At 38.0% G+C, this 19523-nt stretch overlaps 1 protein-coding gene across 2 annotated transcripts in view; it reads left to right on the top strand.

Moving 5' to 3' along the window:
* SKIC3 (SKI3 subunit of superkiller complex) overlaps positions 1–19523 on the top strand; it is a 403595-nt gene that overhangs the window by 43788 nt on the left and 340284 nt on the right. For both annotated transcript variants that reach the window (XM_053701496.1, XM_053701495.1), the window contains exons 5-7: positions 1862–1937; positions 3692–3832; positions 5390–5488. In XM_053701496.1, the coding sequence (XP_053557471.1) occupies positions 1862–1937; positions 3692–3832; positions 5390–5488 (316 nt within the window). The remainder of the gene's footprint in view (positions 1–1861; positions 1938–3691; positions 3833–5389; positions 5489–19523) is intronic.

Below are 19523 nucleotides of genomic sequence, written 5' to 3'. Positions count from 1 at the left end.
AAAGGAGTAAATTAGAAAGTTACTTAAAATTTCATGCTCTATCATGAAATAAAAACATTGGGTTCAGTGTCCCTTTAATGAAATTATTTACATACCGCAAATGCAGTCATTACAAAAATGGTTGTAAAAGCTTCTCTGGGATCCACTTTGTTCAGAAATAGCAGATATACATGGCTTTGCCATTCTTTTTGGTAATTACAGGCCGCTAATAGCAGCTTTGCACCACACTTCTAATATCCCAGACAGTGAAGGGGCTAATTAGTTTGCTTGTTAGGGTAATATTATTGTAGTGCAGGTATTACCCACCCACCTGACACCTTCCACCAGACTGATCCCTAGGTGATCCCTCCCAAACAGCTCTCTTCTCTTTGCCCCCCACCCATCCCCATCTTAGGTACTGGCAGACAGCCTTTATATGGTAAAGGGGGAACGATCAGTTCTTCCTAACCATTTGAAAACAGAAGCCCCTGTCCCAGACTGCAGTCTATGCTGTCAAAGCTTACAGCAGGGACTGCATCATGCACCAAAGTTTAGCTACTCTGGGCAAAGTACTATGTGACGTAGTACCTATGTCCATTTGGCTTAAGGGGTTTTAAACATAAACTTACCGCTGTATAATCATTCATTTTATAGGCAAGGAAAGCACTGAACTCTTTTGTCATGAAAAACATGTATTTTCATAATCCCTAACAATTTAAATCTAGACAAAGAGACAGAATATAACTCTGACTCCAATCTATACTTACACTATACATAGTAACACCCAGTTCTCCCTCACTGCTTATCTGCAAAAGAGAAAAAAGAAAATGTTAAAGTATCTGATTCATATTTGTTTCCTACTGGAGAAATGTGCTTTAGCCCTATCACATAGTCTTTTCAGTTGGTTAGTATGAGTTATAAGGAAGACCTTCAATCTAGCCACTATTGGCTTGATTTATCAAGCCTTCTCCTCACCTATGACTGCAGGTTCTCACAAGAGAACCTGCAGTCAGGATTTATCAAGCAGCGGTCATTAGAATTTCAATCTCCCCGGTCTCGTCCAACCAGGGAGATTGACAGCTCCTGCCAGTGCATGATCTGCTGTGCACGGGCAGGGGACGGTGTTGCACGCAAGTGCAATGGTAAATTCTGGCAGGGGATTGCTGTCCGCCAGAGGTGAGCTGGGATGGACAGGGGAGAATATGTACACCCCTGTCCACTCTCGCTTGATAAATCGAGCCCTGTGTGTTCTAAGTGTGATTATGCCATGTCAGTCTTAGTAGCCTAGATCAGTGCTTAGCCTATGGCTCTTTCTAATGTAATAAATTATAGTGTAAATGGTAGATTGCATGCAACATGTAAGTAAATGGTTAATTGGATTAAATAACTGCAAGTCATACAGGACATTTCCCACAGCCTTTTGTGATAAGAAACCAATTTGTGTATAATATGTGTTCTGGGTCTGTGTTTATTAATGCAAAAGAGAATTGTCCAGCACTTACTGAATTCAGGTGCACGCTACAGGGGTTCTGCATACACCCCAAATGCAAACTTCAAAAGTCCAAAGAATGGGCAGCACCACTTGGTCAAATGTTCAAAATGTTTATTGGGATATCACATAAACATATCCGGACAACGTTTCGGTCCAACATGATTAAGGTCAGTTGCCCTGATATCTTTATGGGATGTCCCAATAAACATTTTGAACCTTTGACCAAGTGGTGCTGCTACTTCTTTGGACTTCTGTGTGTATCAAAACATCTCTAAATTTATATCCCTTTTAAAAGCTGTTGTTGGCAACAAATAATCTTTGAGTTAACTACCAACAAGCATTTCATGTAATCATATCCTAAGGTTATCTTTTTAATTGTTTGCATTTTAGTTCTGACAAACAGAAGTGGTGTGAAGTCGGCAATAAGCTGATCGATTTATATCACCAAGAAAAGAAGCAATTGCAGGTGAGATTTCCATAAGAATTATTAAAAGTCAATGGCTTAAAGGGACACTGAACCCAATTTTTTTTCACGATTCAGATAGAGCATGAAATTTTAAGCAACTTTCTAATTTACTCCTATTATCAATTTTTCTTCGTTCTCTTGCTATCTTTATTTTAAAACCAGTAATGTAAATCTTAGCAGCCAGCCCATTTTAGGTTCAGCACCATGGATAGCGCTTGCTTATTGGAGGCTTATATTTACCCACCAATAAGCAAGCATTATCCAGGTTCTCAACCAAAAATGGGCCGGCTCCTATGCATCACATTCCTGCTTTTTAAATAAAGATAGCAAGAGAACCAAGTAAAATTTATAACAGGAGTAAATTAGAAAGTTGCTTAAAATTGCATGCTCTATCTGAATCATGAAAGAACAAATGTGGGTTTAGTGTCCCTTTAAATGGACTGCAAAGTGAAAATTAAAGGAACATGAAACACACATTTTTTCTTTCATGATTGAGATAGAGCATACATTAAAAAAAAATCAACTTTCAAATGTACTTCTATTATCAATTTTGCTTCATTCTATTGGAATAATTTATTTAAGGAGCAACAATGCACTACTGGGAGCTAGCTGAACACATTGTAAAGTGGTATATATGTGCAGCTACCAATCAACAGCTTGCTCACAGCTCCCTAGCCTACCCAGGTATGCTTTTCAACAAAGGATACCAAGAGAACTAAGCAAAATTAGATAATAGACATAAATTGCAAAGTTGTTTAAAATGATATGTTCTATCTGAATCATTAAAGAAAAATAATAAGGTTTCATGTCTGTAAACTTTAGTTTAGGTAGAGCATGCAATTTAAACAAACTAAAAATCTTTTCCAATATTCTGTTTTGTTCTGTTTGTATCCTTTGTTGAAGAGTGAACCGAGGTAGATACATAGGCACTCAAGGCAATGCATGTGCATTTAGCATTCTAAGCATCTGTATACCATTATTTGTAGCAATGCTATACTTTGTTGCAATCACTGGCGCCATGGAATGTTAAATACACATGCATGTTCCTGAGCTCCTTTGACCAACGGTACAAAGAAAATGGAGCAACTTTGATAATAAAATTAAATTGGAAGTTTTTTTTTTATTGCAGTTATTTAGAAGCAAAATATAAACTCTCTATGATTCAGATGTGTGTATATTAGTTTGTAGATATGAAAACCAGCTTAGTTTTACCTCCCTTCTTGTACTTTTTAGGTGCTGATATTCATAATGTAATGGCTGACTTTTTTTTTTATTTAATAACCTTTATAGATCATAAATCAGTGCTGCCTTATATTTGACTTTGGGTAAATTCTTGATTGCAACACAATAGCTCTATTTTATTTGATACTATCTTGTTGTTTGAGATATTGTCAAGTCCTACAAAATATTTGTTGAGTTTAGCATATTATAAGCACTTGTGTATGTCTTGCAGACATTAGGTAAGAGCTATTTTGTAATGTAGATGGTCTACAATAGGTACCCTTTGCACCTATTAAGCTACAGGTTTGATGGAGTATAATATTTACTTGCTAGAAGATGTAGAACTTTAAGCAATGACACATTTTGGTAGACAATTTATTTGATTATAAAAATATCACAAAGGGGTGTTATTTGTTTCCCCACTGCTCATTTCAAATAACTCTCTATAGACTTATGTGGCACCAGTGTTGTTCTTTTAACACTACTATTGCTAATGTTTTTTTATTGGATGTACATTTTTATTTTATGGACAGGCTGCTCAAACATTGCACCAGTTAATCAAGGTAAAGAAAGATGAAGGTGTAAAAGCCAATGAACTTTATCAGCACTGGAAAAAGATGACCCAACTTTTGGAAGATGATGTAGAGCACCAGGACAATGAGACCCAACAATTGGTAACCAACAGGAATCTGAATTAAGTGCTCTGTTTATTATGAGGCTTTTTAAAACCTTTAGTCTGATCTCTTAATCAACAAGATCACTCAACCTTGTCTCTAATGGCTTGATGATCAAAATTTCTCCAGCTTGGAGAGAAATTATGGTGCATACTTCACAGGGGCTGAACTCACTGAATTGTCTAAGAAAAGGGTGGAATTTGGAAGTTTCAGAGATATTAAAGATGACTCCTATAGAAAGTAATTAAGCTCTATGAGATAGAGAAACTCACAAGGGAGAATTAAGTTAACAGGGGAGCACCTGGCATTTATATAAAGCCTTAGTTTGCTGAAAATACACATTGAACTGAAATGTTTTCATGAGAATTGTTAGATTCAGATAGGGCTAGATTTATCAATCTGCAAAGAGGACAGGATTCATATGTTGTGACCCTGTCCCGCATTTGATTGTAGATTGTGGGGCTTAAAGTCATATTTATATATGTGCAGTATATTTTAGCAGTTAAGCATAGCAATGAAAATGGTTTGTATACATAATAAATATTTTAATAGCATTTAGAGTTGTTAGCAAAATGTGCAGTCCAGGAACACACCCATTTAAAGATACCTTGAGCGTTGTTTATATTATCTATATATTATCCTGTGGCCAGTTAAATAAATTAATAAATTGACTTGAGCACTTATCAACCAATCACTGTATAGAATGTTGTAGCATTTGGGTTCTGCAGAATGTGACAGTGGGAAAAAAACAACACAATTTTCTTAGTTACACCAGAATATTTATTGTTTTAAAAGATATATAATCCATTTATTACCCATTCCCTAGTTTTGCATAACCAACACAGTTCTAATAATACATAATTTACCTCTGTGATTATCTTGTATCTAAGCCTCTGCAAACTGCCCCTTATTTCAGTTCTTTTGACAGACTTGCATTTTAGCCAATCTTTGCTGGCTCCTAGAAACTCCAGGTGCGTGAGCACAGTGTTATCTATATGAAACACATAAACTAACACCCTCTAGTGGTAAAAAACTGTCAAAATGCCCTGAGATGAGAGGCGGCCTTCAAGGGCTTAGAAATTAGCATATGAACCTCCTATGTTTAGCTTTCAACTAAGAATACCAAGAGAACAAAGCAAAATTGGTGATAGATGTAAATTTGAAAATTGTTTAAAATGACATGTTCTATCTGAATAATGAAAGTTTGTTTTGGACTAGACTGTCCCTTTAAAGGGACATGAAACCCAAAAACTTTCTTTCATGATTGAGATAGACCATACAATTTTAAACAACTTTCCAGTTTACATATATCTCTAATTTGCTTCATATTTTTATTACTTTTAAAGCTAGGGAAACCTCTGTTATAACATGACAGGACCCATTACTTTATTGAGATTAGAAGTTTACACATATTTCTTCAATATCTAAACAAATAGTAAATTAAAACAACATAATGTTGAGAAGACGGAGTGATATAAAACAAAAGTCCCATGAGTTCTAATTAGAATAACTGTAACACACCGTATTGTGTATATAAAATGTATGTCCTCATTCTAGCTCATAACTGCATTTGACAACACCATTGCTTGTGTGGAACAAGTACCCGGGGAAGAGCACCAGAAGCTTTGCCAACACTTCATCGTCTGCTTGTCTAAGGTAATTTGTGCCAGCACATACTGATTTAAAGTGATGTTAGAGTGTGTATGCACTATGTATTGGGCTTGAAATCAAGCTGCAAAACAAATCTATCATGAAGCTATGTAATCCTGGAGTAGTTTACTAAGTAAGAGTACAGTGAACTTGTTAGGAAAAAAATAAATAAAACAGCTTTAACTTAACCATTTTGTTTCCTAAGATATGGTGAGTCCACGGTTTCATCAATTACTGTTGGGAATACCACTCCTGGCCAGCAGGAGGAGGCAAAGAGCACCACAGCAAAGCTGTTATAAAGTGTCAGTAAACTTTAAAAATAATGTTATATAATTCTGCACATAGTGCAAAATTATATAACATTATATTAGCCAAACATTATAAAACATAATTGTACCTTATTAATTTAAAAAAACAAACGCTGTTTTACAGACCCGCTCTCTGCTGAGCGGGTCTGTTATATTTAGTCAGCGCATCGGGCCAGCTGTATAGTCACAGCCCGGCCCGTCTGCGCCATAAGACTGTGTAGCTTGCTCCTGTGACAGGAGCGAGCTGCACTTAGTGCTATGGCGCGGTCGGGCCGGGCTGTGACTATACAGCTGGCCCGATGCGCTGACTAAATATAACAGACCCGCTCAGCAGAGAGCAGAGAGCGGGTCTGTGAAACAGCTTTGTTTTTTTAAATTAATAAGGTACAATTATGTTTTATAATGTTTGGCTAATATAATGTTATATAATTTTGCACTATGTGCAGAATTATATAACATTATTTTTAAGGTTTACTGTCCCTTTAAGTATCATTTCCCTTCCCACAACCCCCATTCATTCGCTTTGCCTCTGTTAATGGAGGAGGTGACGTTTTTGGTGTCTGAAGAAAATGGGATTTCTTTTGCTTCAAGCAAGATTTATTATTTTGAAAACCAGAGTAGGTTTGCTCTGGTCTTTCCTATGTTCTGGGTATAGCTGTAGTCCACGTCAATCTCTTCAGTAGAGTAGTGGTGGCTTTGAAGCAGTTAGGAACTTGTGAGGTGGGCCTTGCTGCGATTTCCTAACTTTGTTGCTGCCCTAAAATAGAAAGCCTGAGTAGGTTTACTCTGATCTTTCTTTTTTCTAAAGGTCTCTGTGAGGAGTGGCTTCCTCTCCTACCGGGTAGGCTGTCCTCCTGTCGGACAGCTAGAGGTGCAGGTAAGTGCCTTTTGTCTTCTGGGGAAAAAATTTACAGAAGGAGGCTGACACTGAAGGGTTAAACTGGGCTCCCCAAAAAGATTTACAGACTGCATTAATTTATGGGACCGCACTCTTAGTTTGGGGTTAATTGGCAGGGGGCAGGCACACAAATATGCATGTGATTTGGAGACTAAGTTAATCTTTTCTATGGAAATGGAGTTAACTCTTGTTTGGTGGCTTAAGGTTTTTTTTTTATTGAAATTAATTGCGTATTATAATCTTGCAATATTGACTTCATAAGGAAGAGTTATTTGCTTGCAGTTCTTAACTGTATCTGACGTATCTCAGGAAGTGGTTTACTTTCGTTTTCACATTGGCTGGAAGCGCGCGCTTTTAATTCTATGGTGCAGCTCCTCTAGCCGATCTCTCCTCATTCTAGTTCCATTTCTAAGAATCGAACAGATTGCGACTGTGTTGTGAGGATAAATTCTCTTGTGGCTTGAGTTTAGCTCACAAGTGGAGCAGGTGGGCACCTCAGTCACAGAGTGTGGTGGTGTCCTGTACAGGTTATTAGATTTAACCTGTTGCTTGCTGTCTACTCTTTTTTTTATCCCTGAGGTATAATTTAAAGTATGTTAACATAAGTTTGATAATTACATAGTGTGGGCATGAATTGTCTGGTCAAGCCAAGTTTTTGCGCATTTTTACAATTTTAGGGGACAGTACCTTATTAAATATATTTTATATTTCTTTATATTTGTTTGTCAAATATTTTTATTAGCATCATGGAGGATTCTGCTCCTATATACAGGTGCCGTCTGTGTGAGAACCAATTTGTGCCACCCTTACAGATTTGTTTCTCATGTATAGAGAGGAGTCTTAAAGGACACTGAACCCAATTTTTTTCTTTCATGATTCAGATAGAGCATGCAATTTTAACCCCTTAGTGACCAGACCACTTTTCAATTTGTTGACCATCTGGGACCAAGGCTATTTTTGCATTTCTGCGATGTTTGTGTTTAACTGTAATTTTCCTCTTACTCATTTACTGTACCCACACATATTATATACTGTTTTTCTCGCCATTAAATGGACTTTCTAAAGATATGATTATTTTCATCATATCTTATAATTTACTATAAAAAAAAATATAAAATATGAGGAAAAAATGAAAAAAAATGCACTTTTTCTAACTTTGAGCCCCAAAATTTCTTACACATCTACAACCACCATAAAATACCAATGCTAAACAGTTTCTAAATTTTGTCCTGAGTTTATAAATACCCAATGTTTACATGTTCTTTGCTTTTTTTGCAAGTTATAGGGCAATAAGTACAAGTAGCACTTTGCTATTTCAAAACCATGTTTTTTCAAAATTGGCGATAGTTACATTGTAACACCAATATCTGTCATGAATCCCTGAATAACCCTTCAAATGTATATATTTTTTAAAAGAAGACAACCTAAGGTATTAAACTTGGGGTATTTTGACTTTTTTCATGCAACCATTTTACCACCAATCTATGCCAAAGTTTGGGGGGGAAAAAAAATAATTAGATTTTTTGACAAAATAGCAATTTAAGAATACATTTACTGATAATATTAAGGGTTACTGCCAAATAACACCCTCATATGTCTTCAGCAGCATCTCCTGGGTACAGTGATACCACCCATGTATAGGTGTGTCGGGTTCTCGGGGGGCTAAAAGCTCTTATTTTTAGGGAGCGCATTCCAGTTTTTCAACTTGGAATTTTCACATCGGTCATCATGCACCCATGTCCTATTTGGGACATTTCTGAAGCTGGTCAATGGAATTTACCCCCATCAAACCATATATTTTTGAAAAGTAGACACCCTAGGGTATTTCAAATGCTTGTATTTTAACACTTTCCATGCACTAATTCAACCACCAGTCTTTGTCAAACTTTTGGGTAGTCATTATTTTGTGTTATTTTTCACACACATTGTACTTTAGGCATGGATTCTCAGTTCCTGTTATGTGTTACTACCAAAAAAAAACTCAATATGTGTTTAACAACATCTCCTGAGTACAGTGATACCACCCATGTATAGGTGTGTCGGGTTCTCTGGGGGCTAAAAGGCCTTAATTTTAGGAAGCGCATTCCAGTTTTTCAACTTGGAATTTTCACATCGGTCATCATGCACCCATGTCCTTTTTGGGACATTTCTGAAGCTGGTCAATGGAATTTACCCCCATCAAACCATATATTTTTGAAAAGTAGACACCCTAGGGTATTTCAAATGCTTGTATTTTAACACTTTCCATGCACTAATTCAACCACCAGTCTTTGTCAAACTTTTGGGTAGTCATTATTTTGTGTTATTTTTCAAACACATTGTACTTTAGGCATGGATTCTCAGTTCCTGTTATGTGTTACTACCAAAAAAACCCTCAATATGTGTTCAACAACATCTCCTGAGTACAGTGATACCACCCATGTATAGGTGTGTCGGGGTCTCTGGGGGCTAAAAGGCCTTAATTTTAGGAAGCGCATTCCAGTTTTTCAACTTGGAATTTTCACATCGGTCATCATGCACCCATGTCCTATTTGGGACATTTCTGAAGCTGGTCAATGGAATTTACCCCCATCAAACCATATATTTTTGAAAAGTAGACACCCTAGGGTATTTCAAATGCTTGTATTTTAACACTTTCCATGCACTAATTCAACCACCAGTCTTTGTCAAACTTTTGGGTAGTCATTATTTTGTGTTATTTTTCACACACATTGTACTTTAGGCATGGATTCTCAGTTCCTGTTATGTGTTACTACCAAAAAAAACCTCAATATGTGTTCAACAACATCTCCTGAGTACAGTGATACCACCCATGTATAGGTGTGTCGGGTTCTCTGGGGGCTAAAAGGCCTTAATTTTAGGAAGCGCATTCCAGTTTTTCAACTTGGAATTTTCACATCGGTCATCATGCACCCATGTCCTATTTGGGACATTTCTGAAGCTGGTCAATGGAATTTACCCCCATCAAACCATATATTTTTGAAAAGTAGACACCCTAGGGTATTTCAAATGCTTGTATTTTAACACTTTCCATGCACTAATTCAACCACCAGTCTTTGTCAAACTTTTGGGTAGTCATTATTTTGTGTTATTTTTCAAACACATTGTACTTTAGGCATGGATTCTCAGTTCCTGTTATGTGTTACTACCAAAAAAAAACTCAATATGTGTTCAACAACATCTCCTGAGTACAGTGATACCACCCATGTATAGGTGTGTCGGGTTCTCTGGGGGCTAAAAGGCCTTAATTTTAGGAAGCGCATTCCAGTTTTTCAACTTGGAATTTTCACATCGGTCATCATGCACCCATGTCCTATTTGGGACATTTCTGAAGCTGGTCAATGGAATTTACCCCCATCAAACCATATATTTTTGAAAAGTAGACACCCTAGGGTATTTCAAATGCTTGTATTTTAACACTTTCCATGCACTAATTCAACCACCAGTCTTTGTCAAACTTTTGGGTAGTCATTATTTTGTGTTATTTTTCAAACACATTGTACTTTAGGCATGGATTCTCAGTTCCTGTTATGTGTTACTACCAAAAAAAAACTCAATATGTGTTCAACAACATCTCCTGAGTACAGTGATACCACCCATGTATAGGTGTGTCGGGTTCTCTGGGGGCTAAAAGGCCTTAATTTTAGGAAGCGCATTCCAGTTTTTCAACTTGGAATTTTCACATCGGTCATCATGCACCCATGTCCTATTTGGGACATTTCTGAAGCTGGTCAATGGAATTTACCCCCATCAAACCATATATTTTTGAAAAGTAGACACCCTAGGGTATTTCAAATGCTTGTATTTTAACACTTTCCATGCACTAATTCAACCACCAGTCTTTGTCAAACTTTTGGGTAGTCATTATTTTGTGTTATTTTTCACACACATTGTACTTTAGGCATGGATTCTCAGTTCCTGTTATGTGTTACTACCAAAAAAAACCTCAATATGTGTTCAACAACATCTCCTGAGTACAGTGATACCACCCATGTATAGGTGTGTCGGGTTCTCTGGGGGCTAAAAGGCCTTAATTTTAGGAAGCGCATTCCAGTTTTTCAACTTGGAATTTTCACATCGGTCATCATGCACCCATGTCCTATTTGGGACATTTCTGAAGCTGGTCAATGGAATTTACCCCCATCAAACCATATATTTTTGAAAAGTAGACACCCTAGGGTATTTCAAATGCTTGTATTTTAACACTTTCCATGCACTAATTCAACCACCAGTCTTTGTCAAACTTTTGGGTAGTCATTATTTTGTGTTATTTTTCACACACATTGTACTTTAGGCATGGATTCTCAGTTCCTGTTATGTGTTACTACCAAAAAAAACCTCAATATGTGTTCAACAACATCTCCTGAGTACAGTGATACCACCCATGTATAGGTGTGTCGGGTTCTCTGGGGGCTAAAAGGCCTTAATTTTAGGAAGCGCATTCCAGTTTTTCAACTTGGAATTTTCACATCGGTCATCATGCACCCATGTCCTATTTGGGACATTTCTGAAGCTGGTCAATGGAATTTACCCCCATCAAACCATATATTTTTGAAAAGTAGACACCCTAGGGTATTTCAAATGCTTGTATTTTAACACTTTCCATGCACTAATTCAACCACCAGTCTTTGTCAAACTTTTGGGTAGTCATTATTTTGTGTTATTTTTCAAACACATTGTACTTTAGGCATGGATTCTCAGTTCCTGTTATGTGTTACTACCAAAAAAAAACTCAATATGTGTTCAACAACATCTCCTGAGTACAGTGATACCACCCATGTATAGGTGTGTCGGGTTCTCTGGGGGCTAAAAGGCCTTAATTTTAGGAAGCGCATTCCAGTTTTTCAACTTGGAATTTTCACATCGGTCATCATGCACCCATGTCCTATTTGGGACATTTCTGAAGCTGGTCAATGGAATTTACCCCCATCAAACCATATATTTTTGAAAAGTAGACACCCTAGGGTATTTCAAATGCTTGTATTTTAACACTTTCCATGCACTAATTCAACCACCAGTCTTTGTCAAACTTTTGGGTAGTCATTATTTTGTGTTATTTTTCACACACATTGTACTTTAGGCATGGATTCTCAGTTCCTGTTATGTGTTACTACCAAAAAAAACCTCAATATGTGTTCAACAACATCTCCTGAGTACAGTGATACCACCCATGTATAGGTGTGTCGGGTTCTCTGGGGGCTAAAAGGCCTTAATTTTAGGAAGCGCATTCCAGTTTTTCAACTTGGAATTTTCACATCGGTCATCATGCACCCATGTCCTATTTGGGACATTTCTGAAGCTGGTCAATGGAATTTACCCCCATCAAACCATATATTTTTGAAAAGTAGACACCCTAGGGTATTTCAAATGCTTGTATTTTAACACTTTCCATGCACTAATTCAACCACCAGTCTTTGTCAAACTTTTGGGTAGTCATTATTTTGTGTTATTTTTCACACACATTGTACTTTAGGCATGGATTCTCAGTTCCTGTTATGTGTTACTGCCAAAAAACACCTCAATATGTGTTCAACAACATCTCCTGAGTACAGTGATACCACCCATGTATAGGTGTGTCGGGTTCTCTGGGGGCTAAAAGGCCTTAATTTTAGGAAGCGCATTCCAGTTTTTCAACTTGGAATTTTCACATCGGTCATCATGCACCCATGTCCTATTTGGGACATTTCTGAAGCTGGTCAATGGAATTTACCCCCATCAAACCATATATTTTTGAAAAGTAGACACCCTAGGGTATTTCAAATGCTTGTATTTTAACACTTTCCATGCACTAATTCAACCACCAGTCTTTGTCAAACTTTTGGGTAGTCATTATTTTGTGTTATTTTTCACACACATTGTACTTTAGGCATGGATTCTCAGTTCCTGTTATGTGTTACTACCAAAAAAAAACCTCAATATGTGTTCAACAACATCTCCTGAGTACAGTGATACCACCCATGTATAGGTGTGTCGGGTTCTCTGGGGGCTAAAAGGCCTTAATTTTAGGAAGCGCATTCCAGTTTTTCAACTTGGAATTTTCACATCGGTCATCATGCACCCATGTCCTATTTGGGACATTTCTGAAGCTGGTCAATGGAATTTACCCCATCAAACCATATATTTTTGAAAAGTAGACACCCTAGGGTATTTCAAATGCTTGTATTTTAACACTTTCCATGCACTAATTCAACCACCAGTCTTTGTCAAACTTTTGGGTAGTCATTATTTTGTGTTATTTTTCACACACATTGTACTTTAGGCATGGATTCTCAGTTCCTGTTATGTGTTACTACCAAAAAAACCCTCAATATGTGTTCAACAACATCTCCTGAGTACAGTGATACCACCCATGTATAGGTGTGTCGGGTTCTCTGGGGGCTAAAAGGCCTTAATTTTAGGAAGCGCATTCCAGTTTTTCAACTTGGAATTTTCACATCGGTCATCATGCACCCATGTCCTATTTGGGACATTTCTGAAGCTGGTCAATGGAATTTACCCCCATCAAACCATATATTTTTGAAAAGTAGACACCCTAGGGTATTTCAAATGCTTGTATTTTAACACTTTCCATGCACTAATTCAACCACCAGTCTTTGTCAAACCTTTGGGTAGTCATTATTTTGTGTTATTTTTCACACACATTGTACTTTAGGCATGGATTCTCAGTTCCTGTTATGTGTTACTGCCAAAAAACACCTCAATATGTGTTCAACAACATCTCCTGAGTACAGTGATACCACCCATGTATAGGTGTGTCGGCTTCTCTGGGGGCTAAAAGGCCTTAATTTTAGGAAGCGCATTCCAGTTTTTCAACTTGGAATTTTCACATCGGTCATCATGCACCCATGTCCTATTAGGGACATTTTTGAAGCTGGCCAATGGAATTTACCCCATCAAACCATATATTTTTGAGAAGTAGACCCCCTAGGGTATTTGAAATGCTGGTATTTTCACACTTTCCATGAACTTATTTAACCACAAGTCTTTGTCAAACTTTTGGGTAGTCATTTTTTTGTGTTATTTTTCACACACATTGTACTTTAGGCATGGATTCCCAGTTCCTGTTATGTGTTACTGCCAAAAAACACCTCAATATGTGTTCAACAACATCTCCTGAGTACAGTGATACCACCCATGTATAGGTGTGTTGGGTTCTCTGGGGGCTAGAAGGCCTTATTTTTAGGAAGCGCATTCCATTTTTTACACTTCCCCTTTTCACATCCCATGCACCCATGTTCTATTTAAGACATTTCTGAAGCCGGCCAATGTAATTTACCCCCATAAAACCATATATTTTTGAAAAGTAGACATCCTAGGGTATTTCAAATGCAGGTGTTTTAACACTTTCCATACACTAATTCAACCACTAGTCTTTGTCAAACTATTGGGCATTCATTTCTTTGTGTTATTTTTCACATACATTGTACTTTAGACATGGATTCACAGCTCCTGTTATGTGTTACTACCAAAGAAGACACCAATATGTGGTCACCAACATCTCCTGAGTTCAGTGATACCACCTATGCATAGGTTTGGTGGCTTGTTTGGGCGGTGCAATGCCAAATGTCTGACATGTGTTTGTGATTTTTTTTCACATTTAACATATTTTCTTTGCCTATTGTCTTTTTTGGGGGTCTTTTAACATACCCCAATTTATTTGTTTTCCATAAATGTGATTATATTTAAAAAGTTGACCCCCCAAGGTATTATACATGGAGTGGTTTGATGACTTTGATGCAACCGTTTTAGCCCAAAAAATTGGAGAAAGTATATGGTGGTAATTTTTCAATTTTCATTGTTACAGACACATTGCTTTTTTACTATGATTTAGGAGAGACTGTTGTAAGTTATTGCAAAAGAATACTTCAGGTTGTTTTCTGCAAGGCACCCTGAGTACACCTATGCCCCCCATGCATAGGTTTGCCAGGATTTTGGGAAGGTTATGTTACATGATTTTAGTTATTAAAAATGAGAGTATTTCTTCTGATAGGCCTATCTTTAGTTTGGGGCCTATCACATACCCCACTTTTATTTATTGCATTCAAAGTGTATATTTTTTTAAATGTTGACACCCCAAGGTATTGTATATGGTGTGCTTTGATGCCTTTGAAGCAACCGTTTTAGCCCAAAAAATTGGAGAAAGTATATGGTGGTAATTTTTCAATTTTCATTTTTACAGACACATTGCTTTTTGACTATGATTTAGGAGAGATTGTTGTAAGTTATTGCAAAAGAATTACTTCAGGTTGTTTTCTGCAAGGCACCCTGAGTACACCTATGCCCCCCATGCATAGGTTTGCCAGGATTTTGGGAAGGTTATGTTACAATTTTATGACTTGTGATTTTAGTTATTAAAAATGAGAGTATTTCTTCTGATAGGCCTATCTTTAGTTTGGGGCCTATCGCATACCCCACTTTTATTTATTGCATTCAAAGTGTATATTTTTTAAATGTTGACACCCCAAGGTATTGTATATGGTGTGCTTTGATGCCTTTGAAGCAACCGTTTTAGCCCAAAAAATTGGAGAAAGTGTATGGTGGTAATTTTTCAATTTTCATTTTTACAGACACATTGCTTTTTGACTATAATTTAGGAGAGACTGTTGTAAGTTATTACAAAAACATACTTCAGGTTGTTTTCTGCAAGGCACCCTGAGAACACCTATGTCCCCCATGCATAGGTTTGACAGGGGTTTTGGTTAAAAAAAAAACAGGCCCAATTTTAGAAAAAAATAGAGTAGTGAAATGTAAAAATCTGGCACAGTAAAAGTAAAAAAAACAAAAAAACATCTAACTGTAAACATAACCAAAAAAATATATATATATATGTAACAGCAAATGTATTTATTTTTTTAAAAATTGACCATTGTATGGTACCGCTTGAAGCAGTCCCCAATGCAGAGTGCAGGCTGTCCAGGGCAATCAGGACAGTAATATATGGTGTCCCTTCTCTTCCCCCTCTTGGTACAGACTCTGCATTTTTTTTGTGGTTTCTGCTTTGTGGCAGTAGGGGGGATTTTAAAAATAAAATGGGTAGCCCCAACTCTGCTCTCTCCCATCACCGCCCGGGGAGCAGGTGCATCATGGTACAAAATCCCCGTAATAATCTGGAGCTGAAACTGTAAAAAAGTCTTTTTAACTCTGGGGTTTGCTTTTTTGAACAACAAAAAAGCGTTGTGGGTTGCAATCTGCATTAGGTAAATTGCAACCTTTTTGTACCAGGCCCTTGTCTTCCGCATAATTAGGTAGGGCTGCAGCAGCTGATCAGCCAGATCAACCCCACCCATATGCCGGTTATAAGACTTGATGCACACTGGCTTCCTTATGATCTCAGCTCTGCCACGTACAGAAACCGCCACCGTCCTCTCTGTGTGGATGGTGGTAAGAAGGTATACATCCTTCTTGTCTCTGTACTTCAGTGCCAACAGCTCCTCTTGGCGCAGAGCTGAGGTCTCCCCCCTTCGTAGCCGGGTGCGTACAAGCTGTCCTGGGAAACCTGCGCGGTTCTTTTTAATTGTACCGCAAGCTACTGTATCAAAGCAATACAGTAGCTTGAACAAAAGGACACTTGTATAAAAATTGTCTAAGTACAAGTGATACCCTTTGTTCATTAGGGGTAATATCAGGTCCCAGACAATCTTGCCAGTGGTTTCCATATGTTCTGGGCAACCTGGAGGGTCAAGGTGGCTATCCTTTCCCTCATACACCCGGAAGGCCTGAGTATACCCAGTCTCGCTGTCACAGAGCTTATACACCTTTACCCCATATCTGGAGCGTTTGGAAGGAATATACTGCTTGAATCCCAGCCTTCCCTTATACTTCATTAGGGATTCATCAACGCATATATTCCTTCCAGGTGTATAAGCCTCTGCAAACCTGGCAGAAAAGTGGGATATCAGGGGGCGGATTTTATACAGCCTGTCAAATTGGGGATGCTCCCTAGGGGGGCACAGGCTGTTGTCGCTGAAGTGCATGAAATGCAGAATCATTTCATACCTCTTCCTCGACATAGTCTGGGAGAAAATGGGGGTAGAGCAGATGGGGCTAGTACTCCAGTAGGAGCGAATGGAGGGTTTCTTTATGATGCCCATCAGCATAGTCAATGCCCAGAATTTTTTGAATTCTGGCACATTGATGGGGGCCCATTGCTGCTTTGCCAAATATGTTCCAGGCTTTGCAGCACGGAACTGATGGGCATATAAATTAGTTTGGGCGACAATGTTCCCCAATATATCATCGCCCAGAAACACTTCCAGAAACTGCTGGGGGCTAAAACCTGCCACATCTATATTTATGCCAGCATTTGCTGTGAAGGGTGGGATATCTGGCCTCTGGAGATGAGGCGTTACCCACTCTTCAGCAGCAATGGCAGCAACACGCCTCCTTCTGGCAGGGGGGCTAGCAGGGGGGCTGGCAGGGGGGCTAGCAGCCACAGATACATCACTATCAGTTGAGACTGCATCTAGTGATGTATCTGAGCACATGGCAGGGTCAAAATTGGGGTCTGAGTCAGAAATAGAGGCATCTGACTCTGACGCAAGGATGGCATACGCCTCCTCAGCACTATGTCTTTTCTGTGACATTTTTGTATCTGTCACAGAAAACAATTACTAAAAAAAATTAAATTAACTAAATTAATTAACTAAATTAACTAGCAAAAATGTACAGCTATGCTACTGCCAGTGATTTATAGCGATCACTGGCAAGCTAGAGGTTAATGGCTCTGAAAATTAAATTAAATTAACTAAATGTTTCTGAAAAGAGCCTTTGGGTTTTTAAAAAATTACAACAACAAAATTAACCCCTAAAAAAATGCACAGACAGCAAAAAAGTACAGCTATGCAACTGCCAGTGATTTATAGCGATCACTGGCAAGCTAGGGGTTAATGGCTCTGAAAATTAAATTAAATTAACTAAATTAATTAACTAAATTAACTAGCAAAAAAGTACAGCTATGCTACTGCCAGTGATTTATAGCGATCACTGGCAAGCTAGGGGTTAATGGCTCTGAAAATTAAATTAAATTAACTAAATGTTTCTGAAAAGAGCCTTTGGGTTTTTAAAAAATTACAACAACAAAATTAACCCCTAAAAAAATGCACAGACAGCAAAAAAGTACAGCTATGCAACTGCCAGTGATTTATAGCGATCACTGGCAAGCTAGGGGTTAATGGCTCTGAAAATTAAATTAAATTAACTAAATGTTTCTGAAAAGAGCCTTTGGGTTTTTAAAAAATTACAACAACAAAATTAACCCCTAAAAAAAATGCACAGACAGCAAAAAAGTACAGCTATGCAACTGCCAGTGATTTATAGCGATCACTGGCAAGCTAGGGGTTAATGGCTCTGAAAATTAAATTAAATTAACTAAAAGTTTCTGAAAAGAGCCTTTGGGTTTTTAAAAAATTACAACAACAAAATTAACCCCTAAAAAAATGCACAGACAGCAAAATGCAGCAAAAAAAAGTGCACCTATGCTACTGCCAGTGATATATAGTGATCACTGGCAAGCTAGGGGTTAATGGCTCTGAAAATTAAATTAAATTAACTAAATGTTTCTGAAAAGAGCCTTTGGGTTTTTAAAAAATTATAACAACAAAATTAACCCCTAAAAAAATGCACAGACAGCAAAATGCAGCAAAAAAAAAGTGCACCTATGTTACTGCCAGTGATATATAGTGATCACTGGCAAGCTAGGGGTTAATGGCTCTGAAAAGAGCCTTTGGTTCTATATTTTTTAACAAATAAAAGAAATAAATCTCTCTCTCTGCTAAATACAGGTCTCTCTCTCTCTTCAACAAAATGGCAAGTGAGGAGAGGGAGGGAGATCCACACTGATCATAGTCAATATTTACAAATATTGACATGATCAGACAAATGGGGTATTTTATTATTATTTTTTTTTTAGGGTGGGAGGCTCAGATTGGGTGACCCTAGCTTGCCCCTATGATGAGGCAGGCTAGGGACACCCCCAGAGGCCCCATGATGCACTGGGCATCGCCATCTTGGATGCCTAGTGAAGGGGGAGGGGGGGGGGGCTATTTAGGGCTTTTTTTTTAATATACGTTTTTTTATTTTTTTTATTATTACTTTTATTTTATAACTAACTAAGTGCCTCGGCCCACCGAGGCACTTAGCACACAATCAGAGCATCGGAAGCGTGTCTGATCGCTTCCGATGCTCTGAAACACTGCCGGGCTCCACGTGGAGCGAAACCGGAAGTGATCACTCGTGGGGGAGTGATCAATCCGGTCCCGGCACTCGGGAACAGTATTGCAGGATGCCTAGACCTCAAGGCAAGCCTGCAATACTGTTAGAGCAGCTGGAAGCGATTCCGATCGCTTCCAGTGCTCTGTTAAACCGACGACGTATGCCATACGTCCTCGGTCGTTAAGTGCTTTTTTTTTGAGGACGTATGGCATACGTCGTCGGTCGTTAAGGGGTTAAGCAACTTTCTAATTTACTTCTATTATCAAATTTTCTTCGTTCATTTGCTATCTTTATTTGAAAAAGAAGGCATCTTGGCTAAGGAGCCAGCATTTTTTGGTTCAGTACCATGGACAGCACTTTTTTTGGTGCTGTCCAATCAGCAAGGACAACCCAGGTTGTTCACCAAAAATGGGCCGGCATCTAAACTTACATTCTTGCTTTTCAAATTAACATACCAAGAGAATGAAGAAAATTTGATAATAGGAGTAAATTATAAAGTTGCTTAAAATTGCATGCTCTATCTGAATCATAAAATATTTTTTTGGGGTTCAGTGTCCCTTTAAGCATTAGAAAGAAGAGATAATTTATGTTTATTTTCTATTATGAAATAGTGTTCCGTTTTGAG

Source organism: Bombina bombina, chromosome 2 (genome assembly GCF_027579735.1).
Source record: "Bombina bombina isolate aBomBom1 chromosome 2, aBomBom1.pri, whole genome shotgun sequence".
Lineage (NCBI taxonomy): Eukaryota > Metazoa > Chordata > Amphibia > Anura > Bombinatoridae > Bombina > Bombina bombina.
Note: the sequence above shows the minus strand (reverse complement) of the source record. Positions and strands in the feature narration are given on the sequence as shown.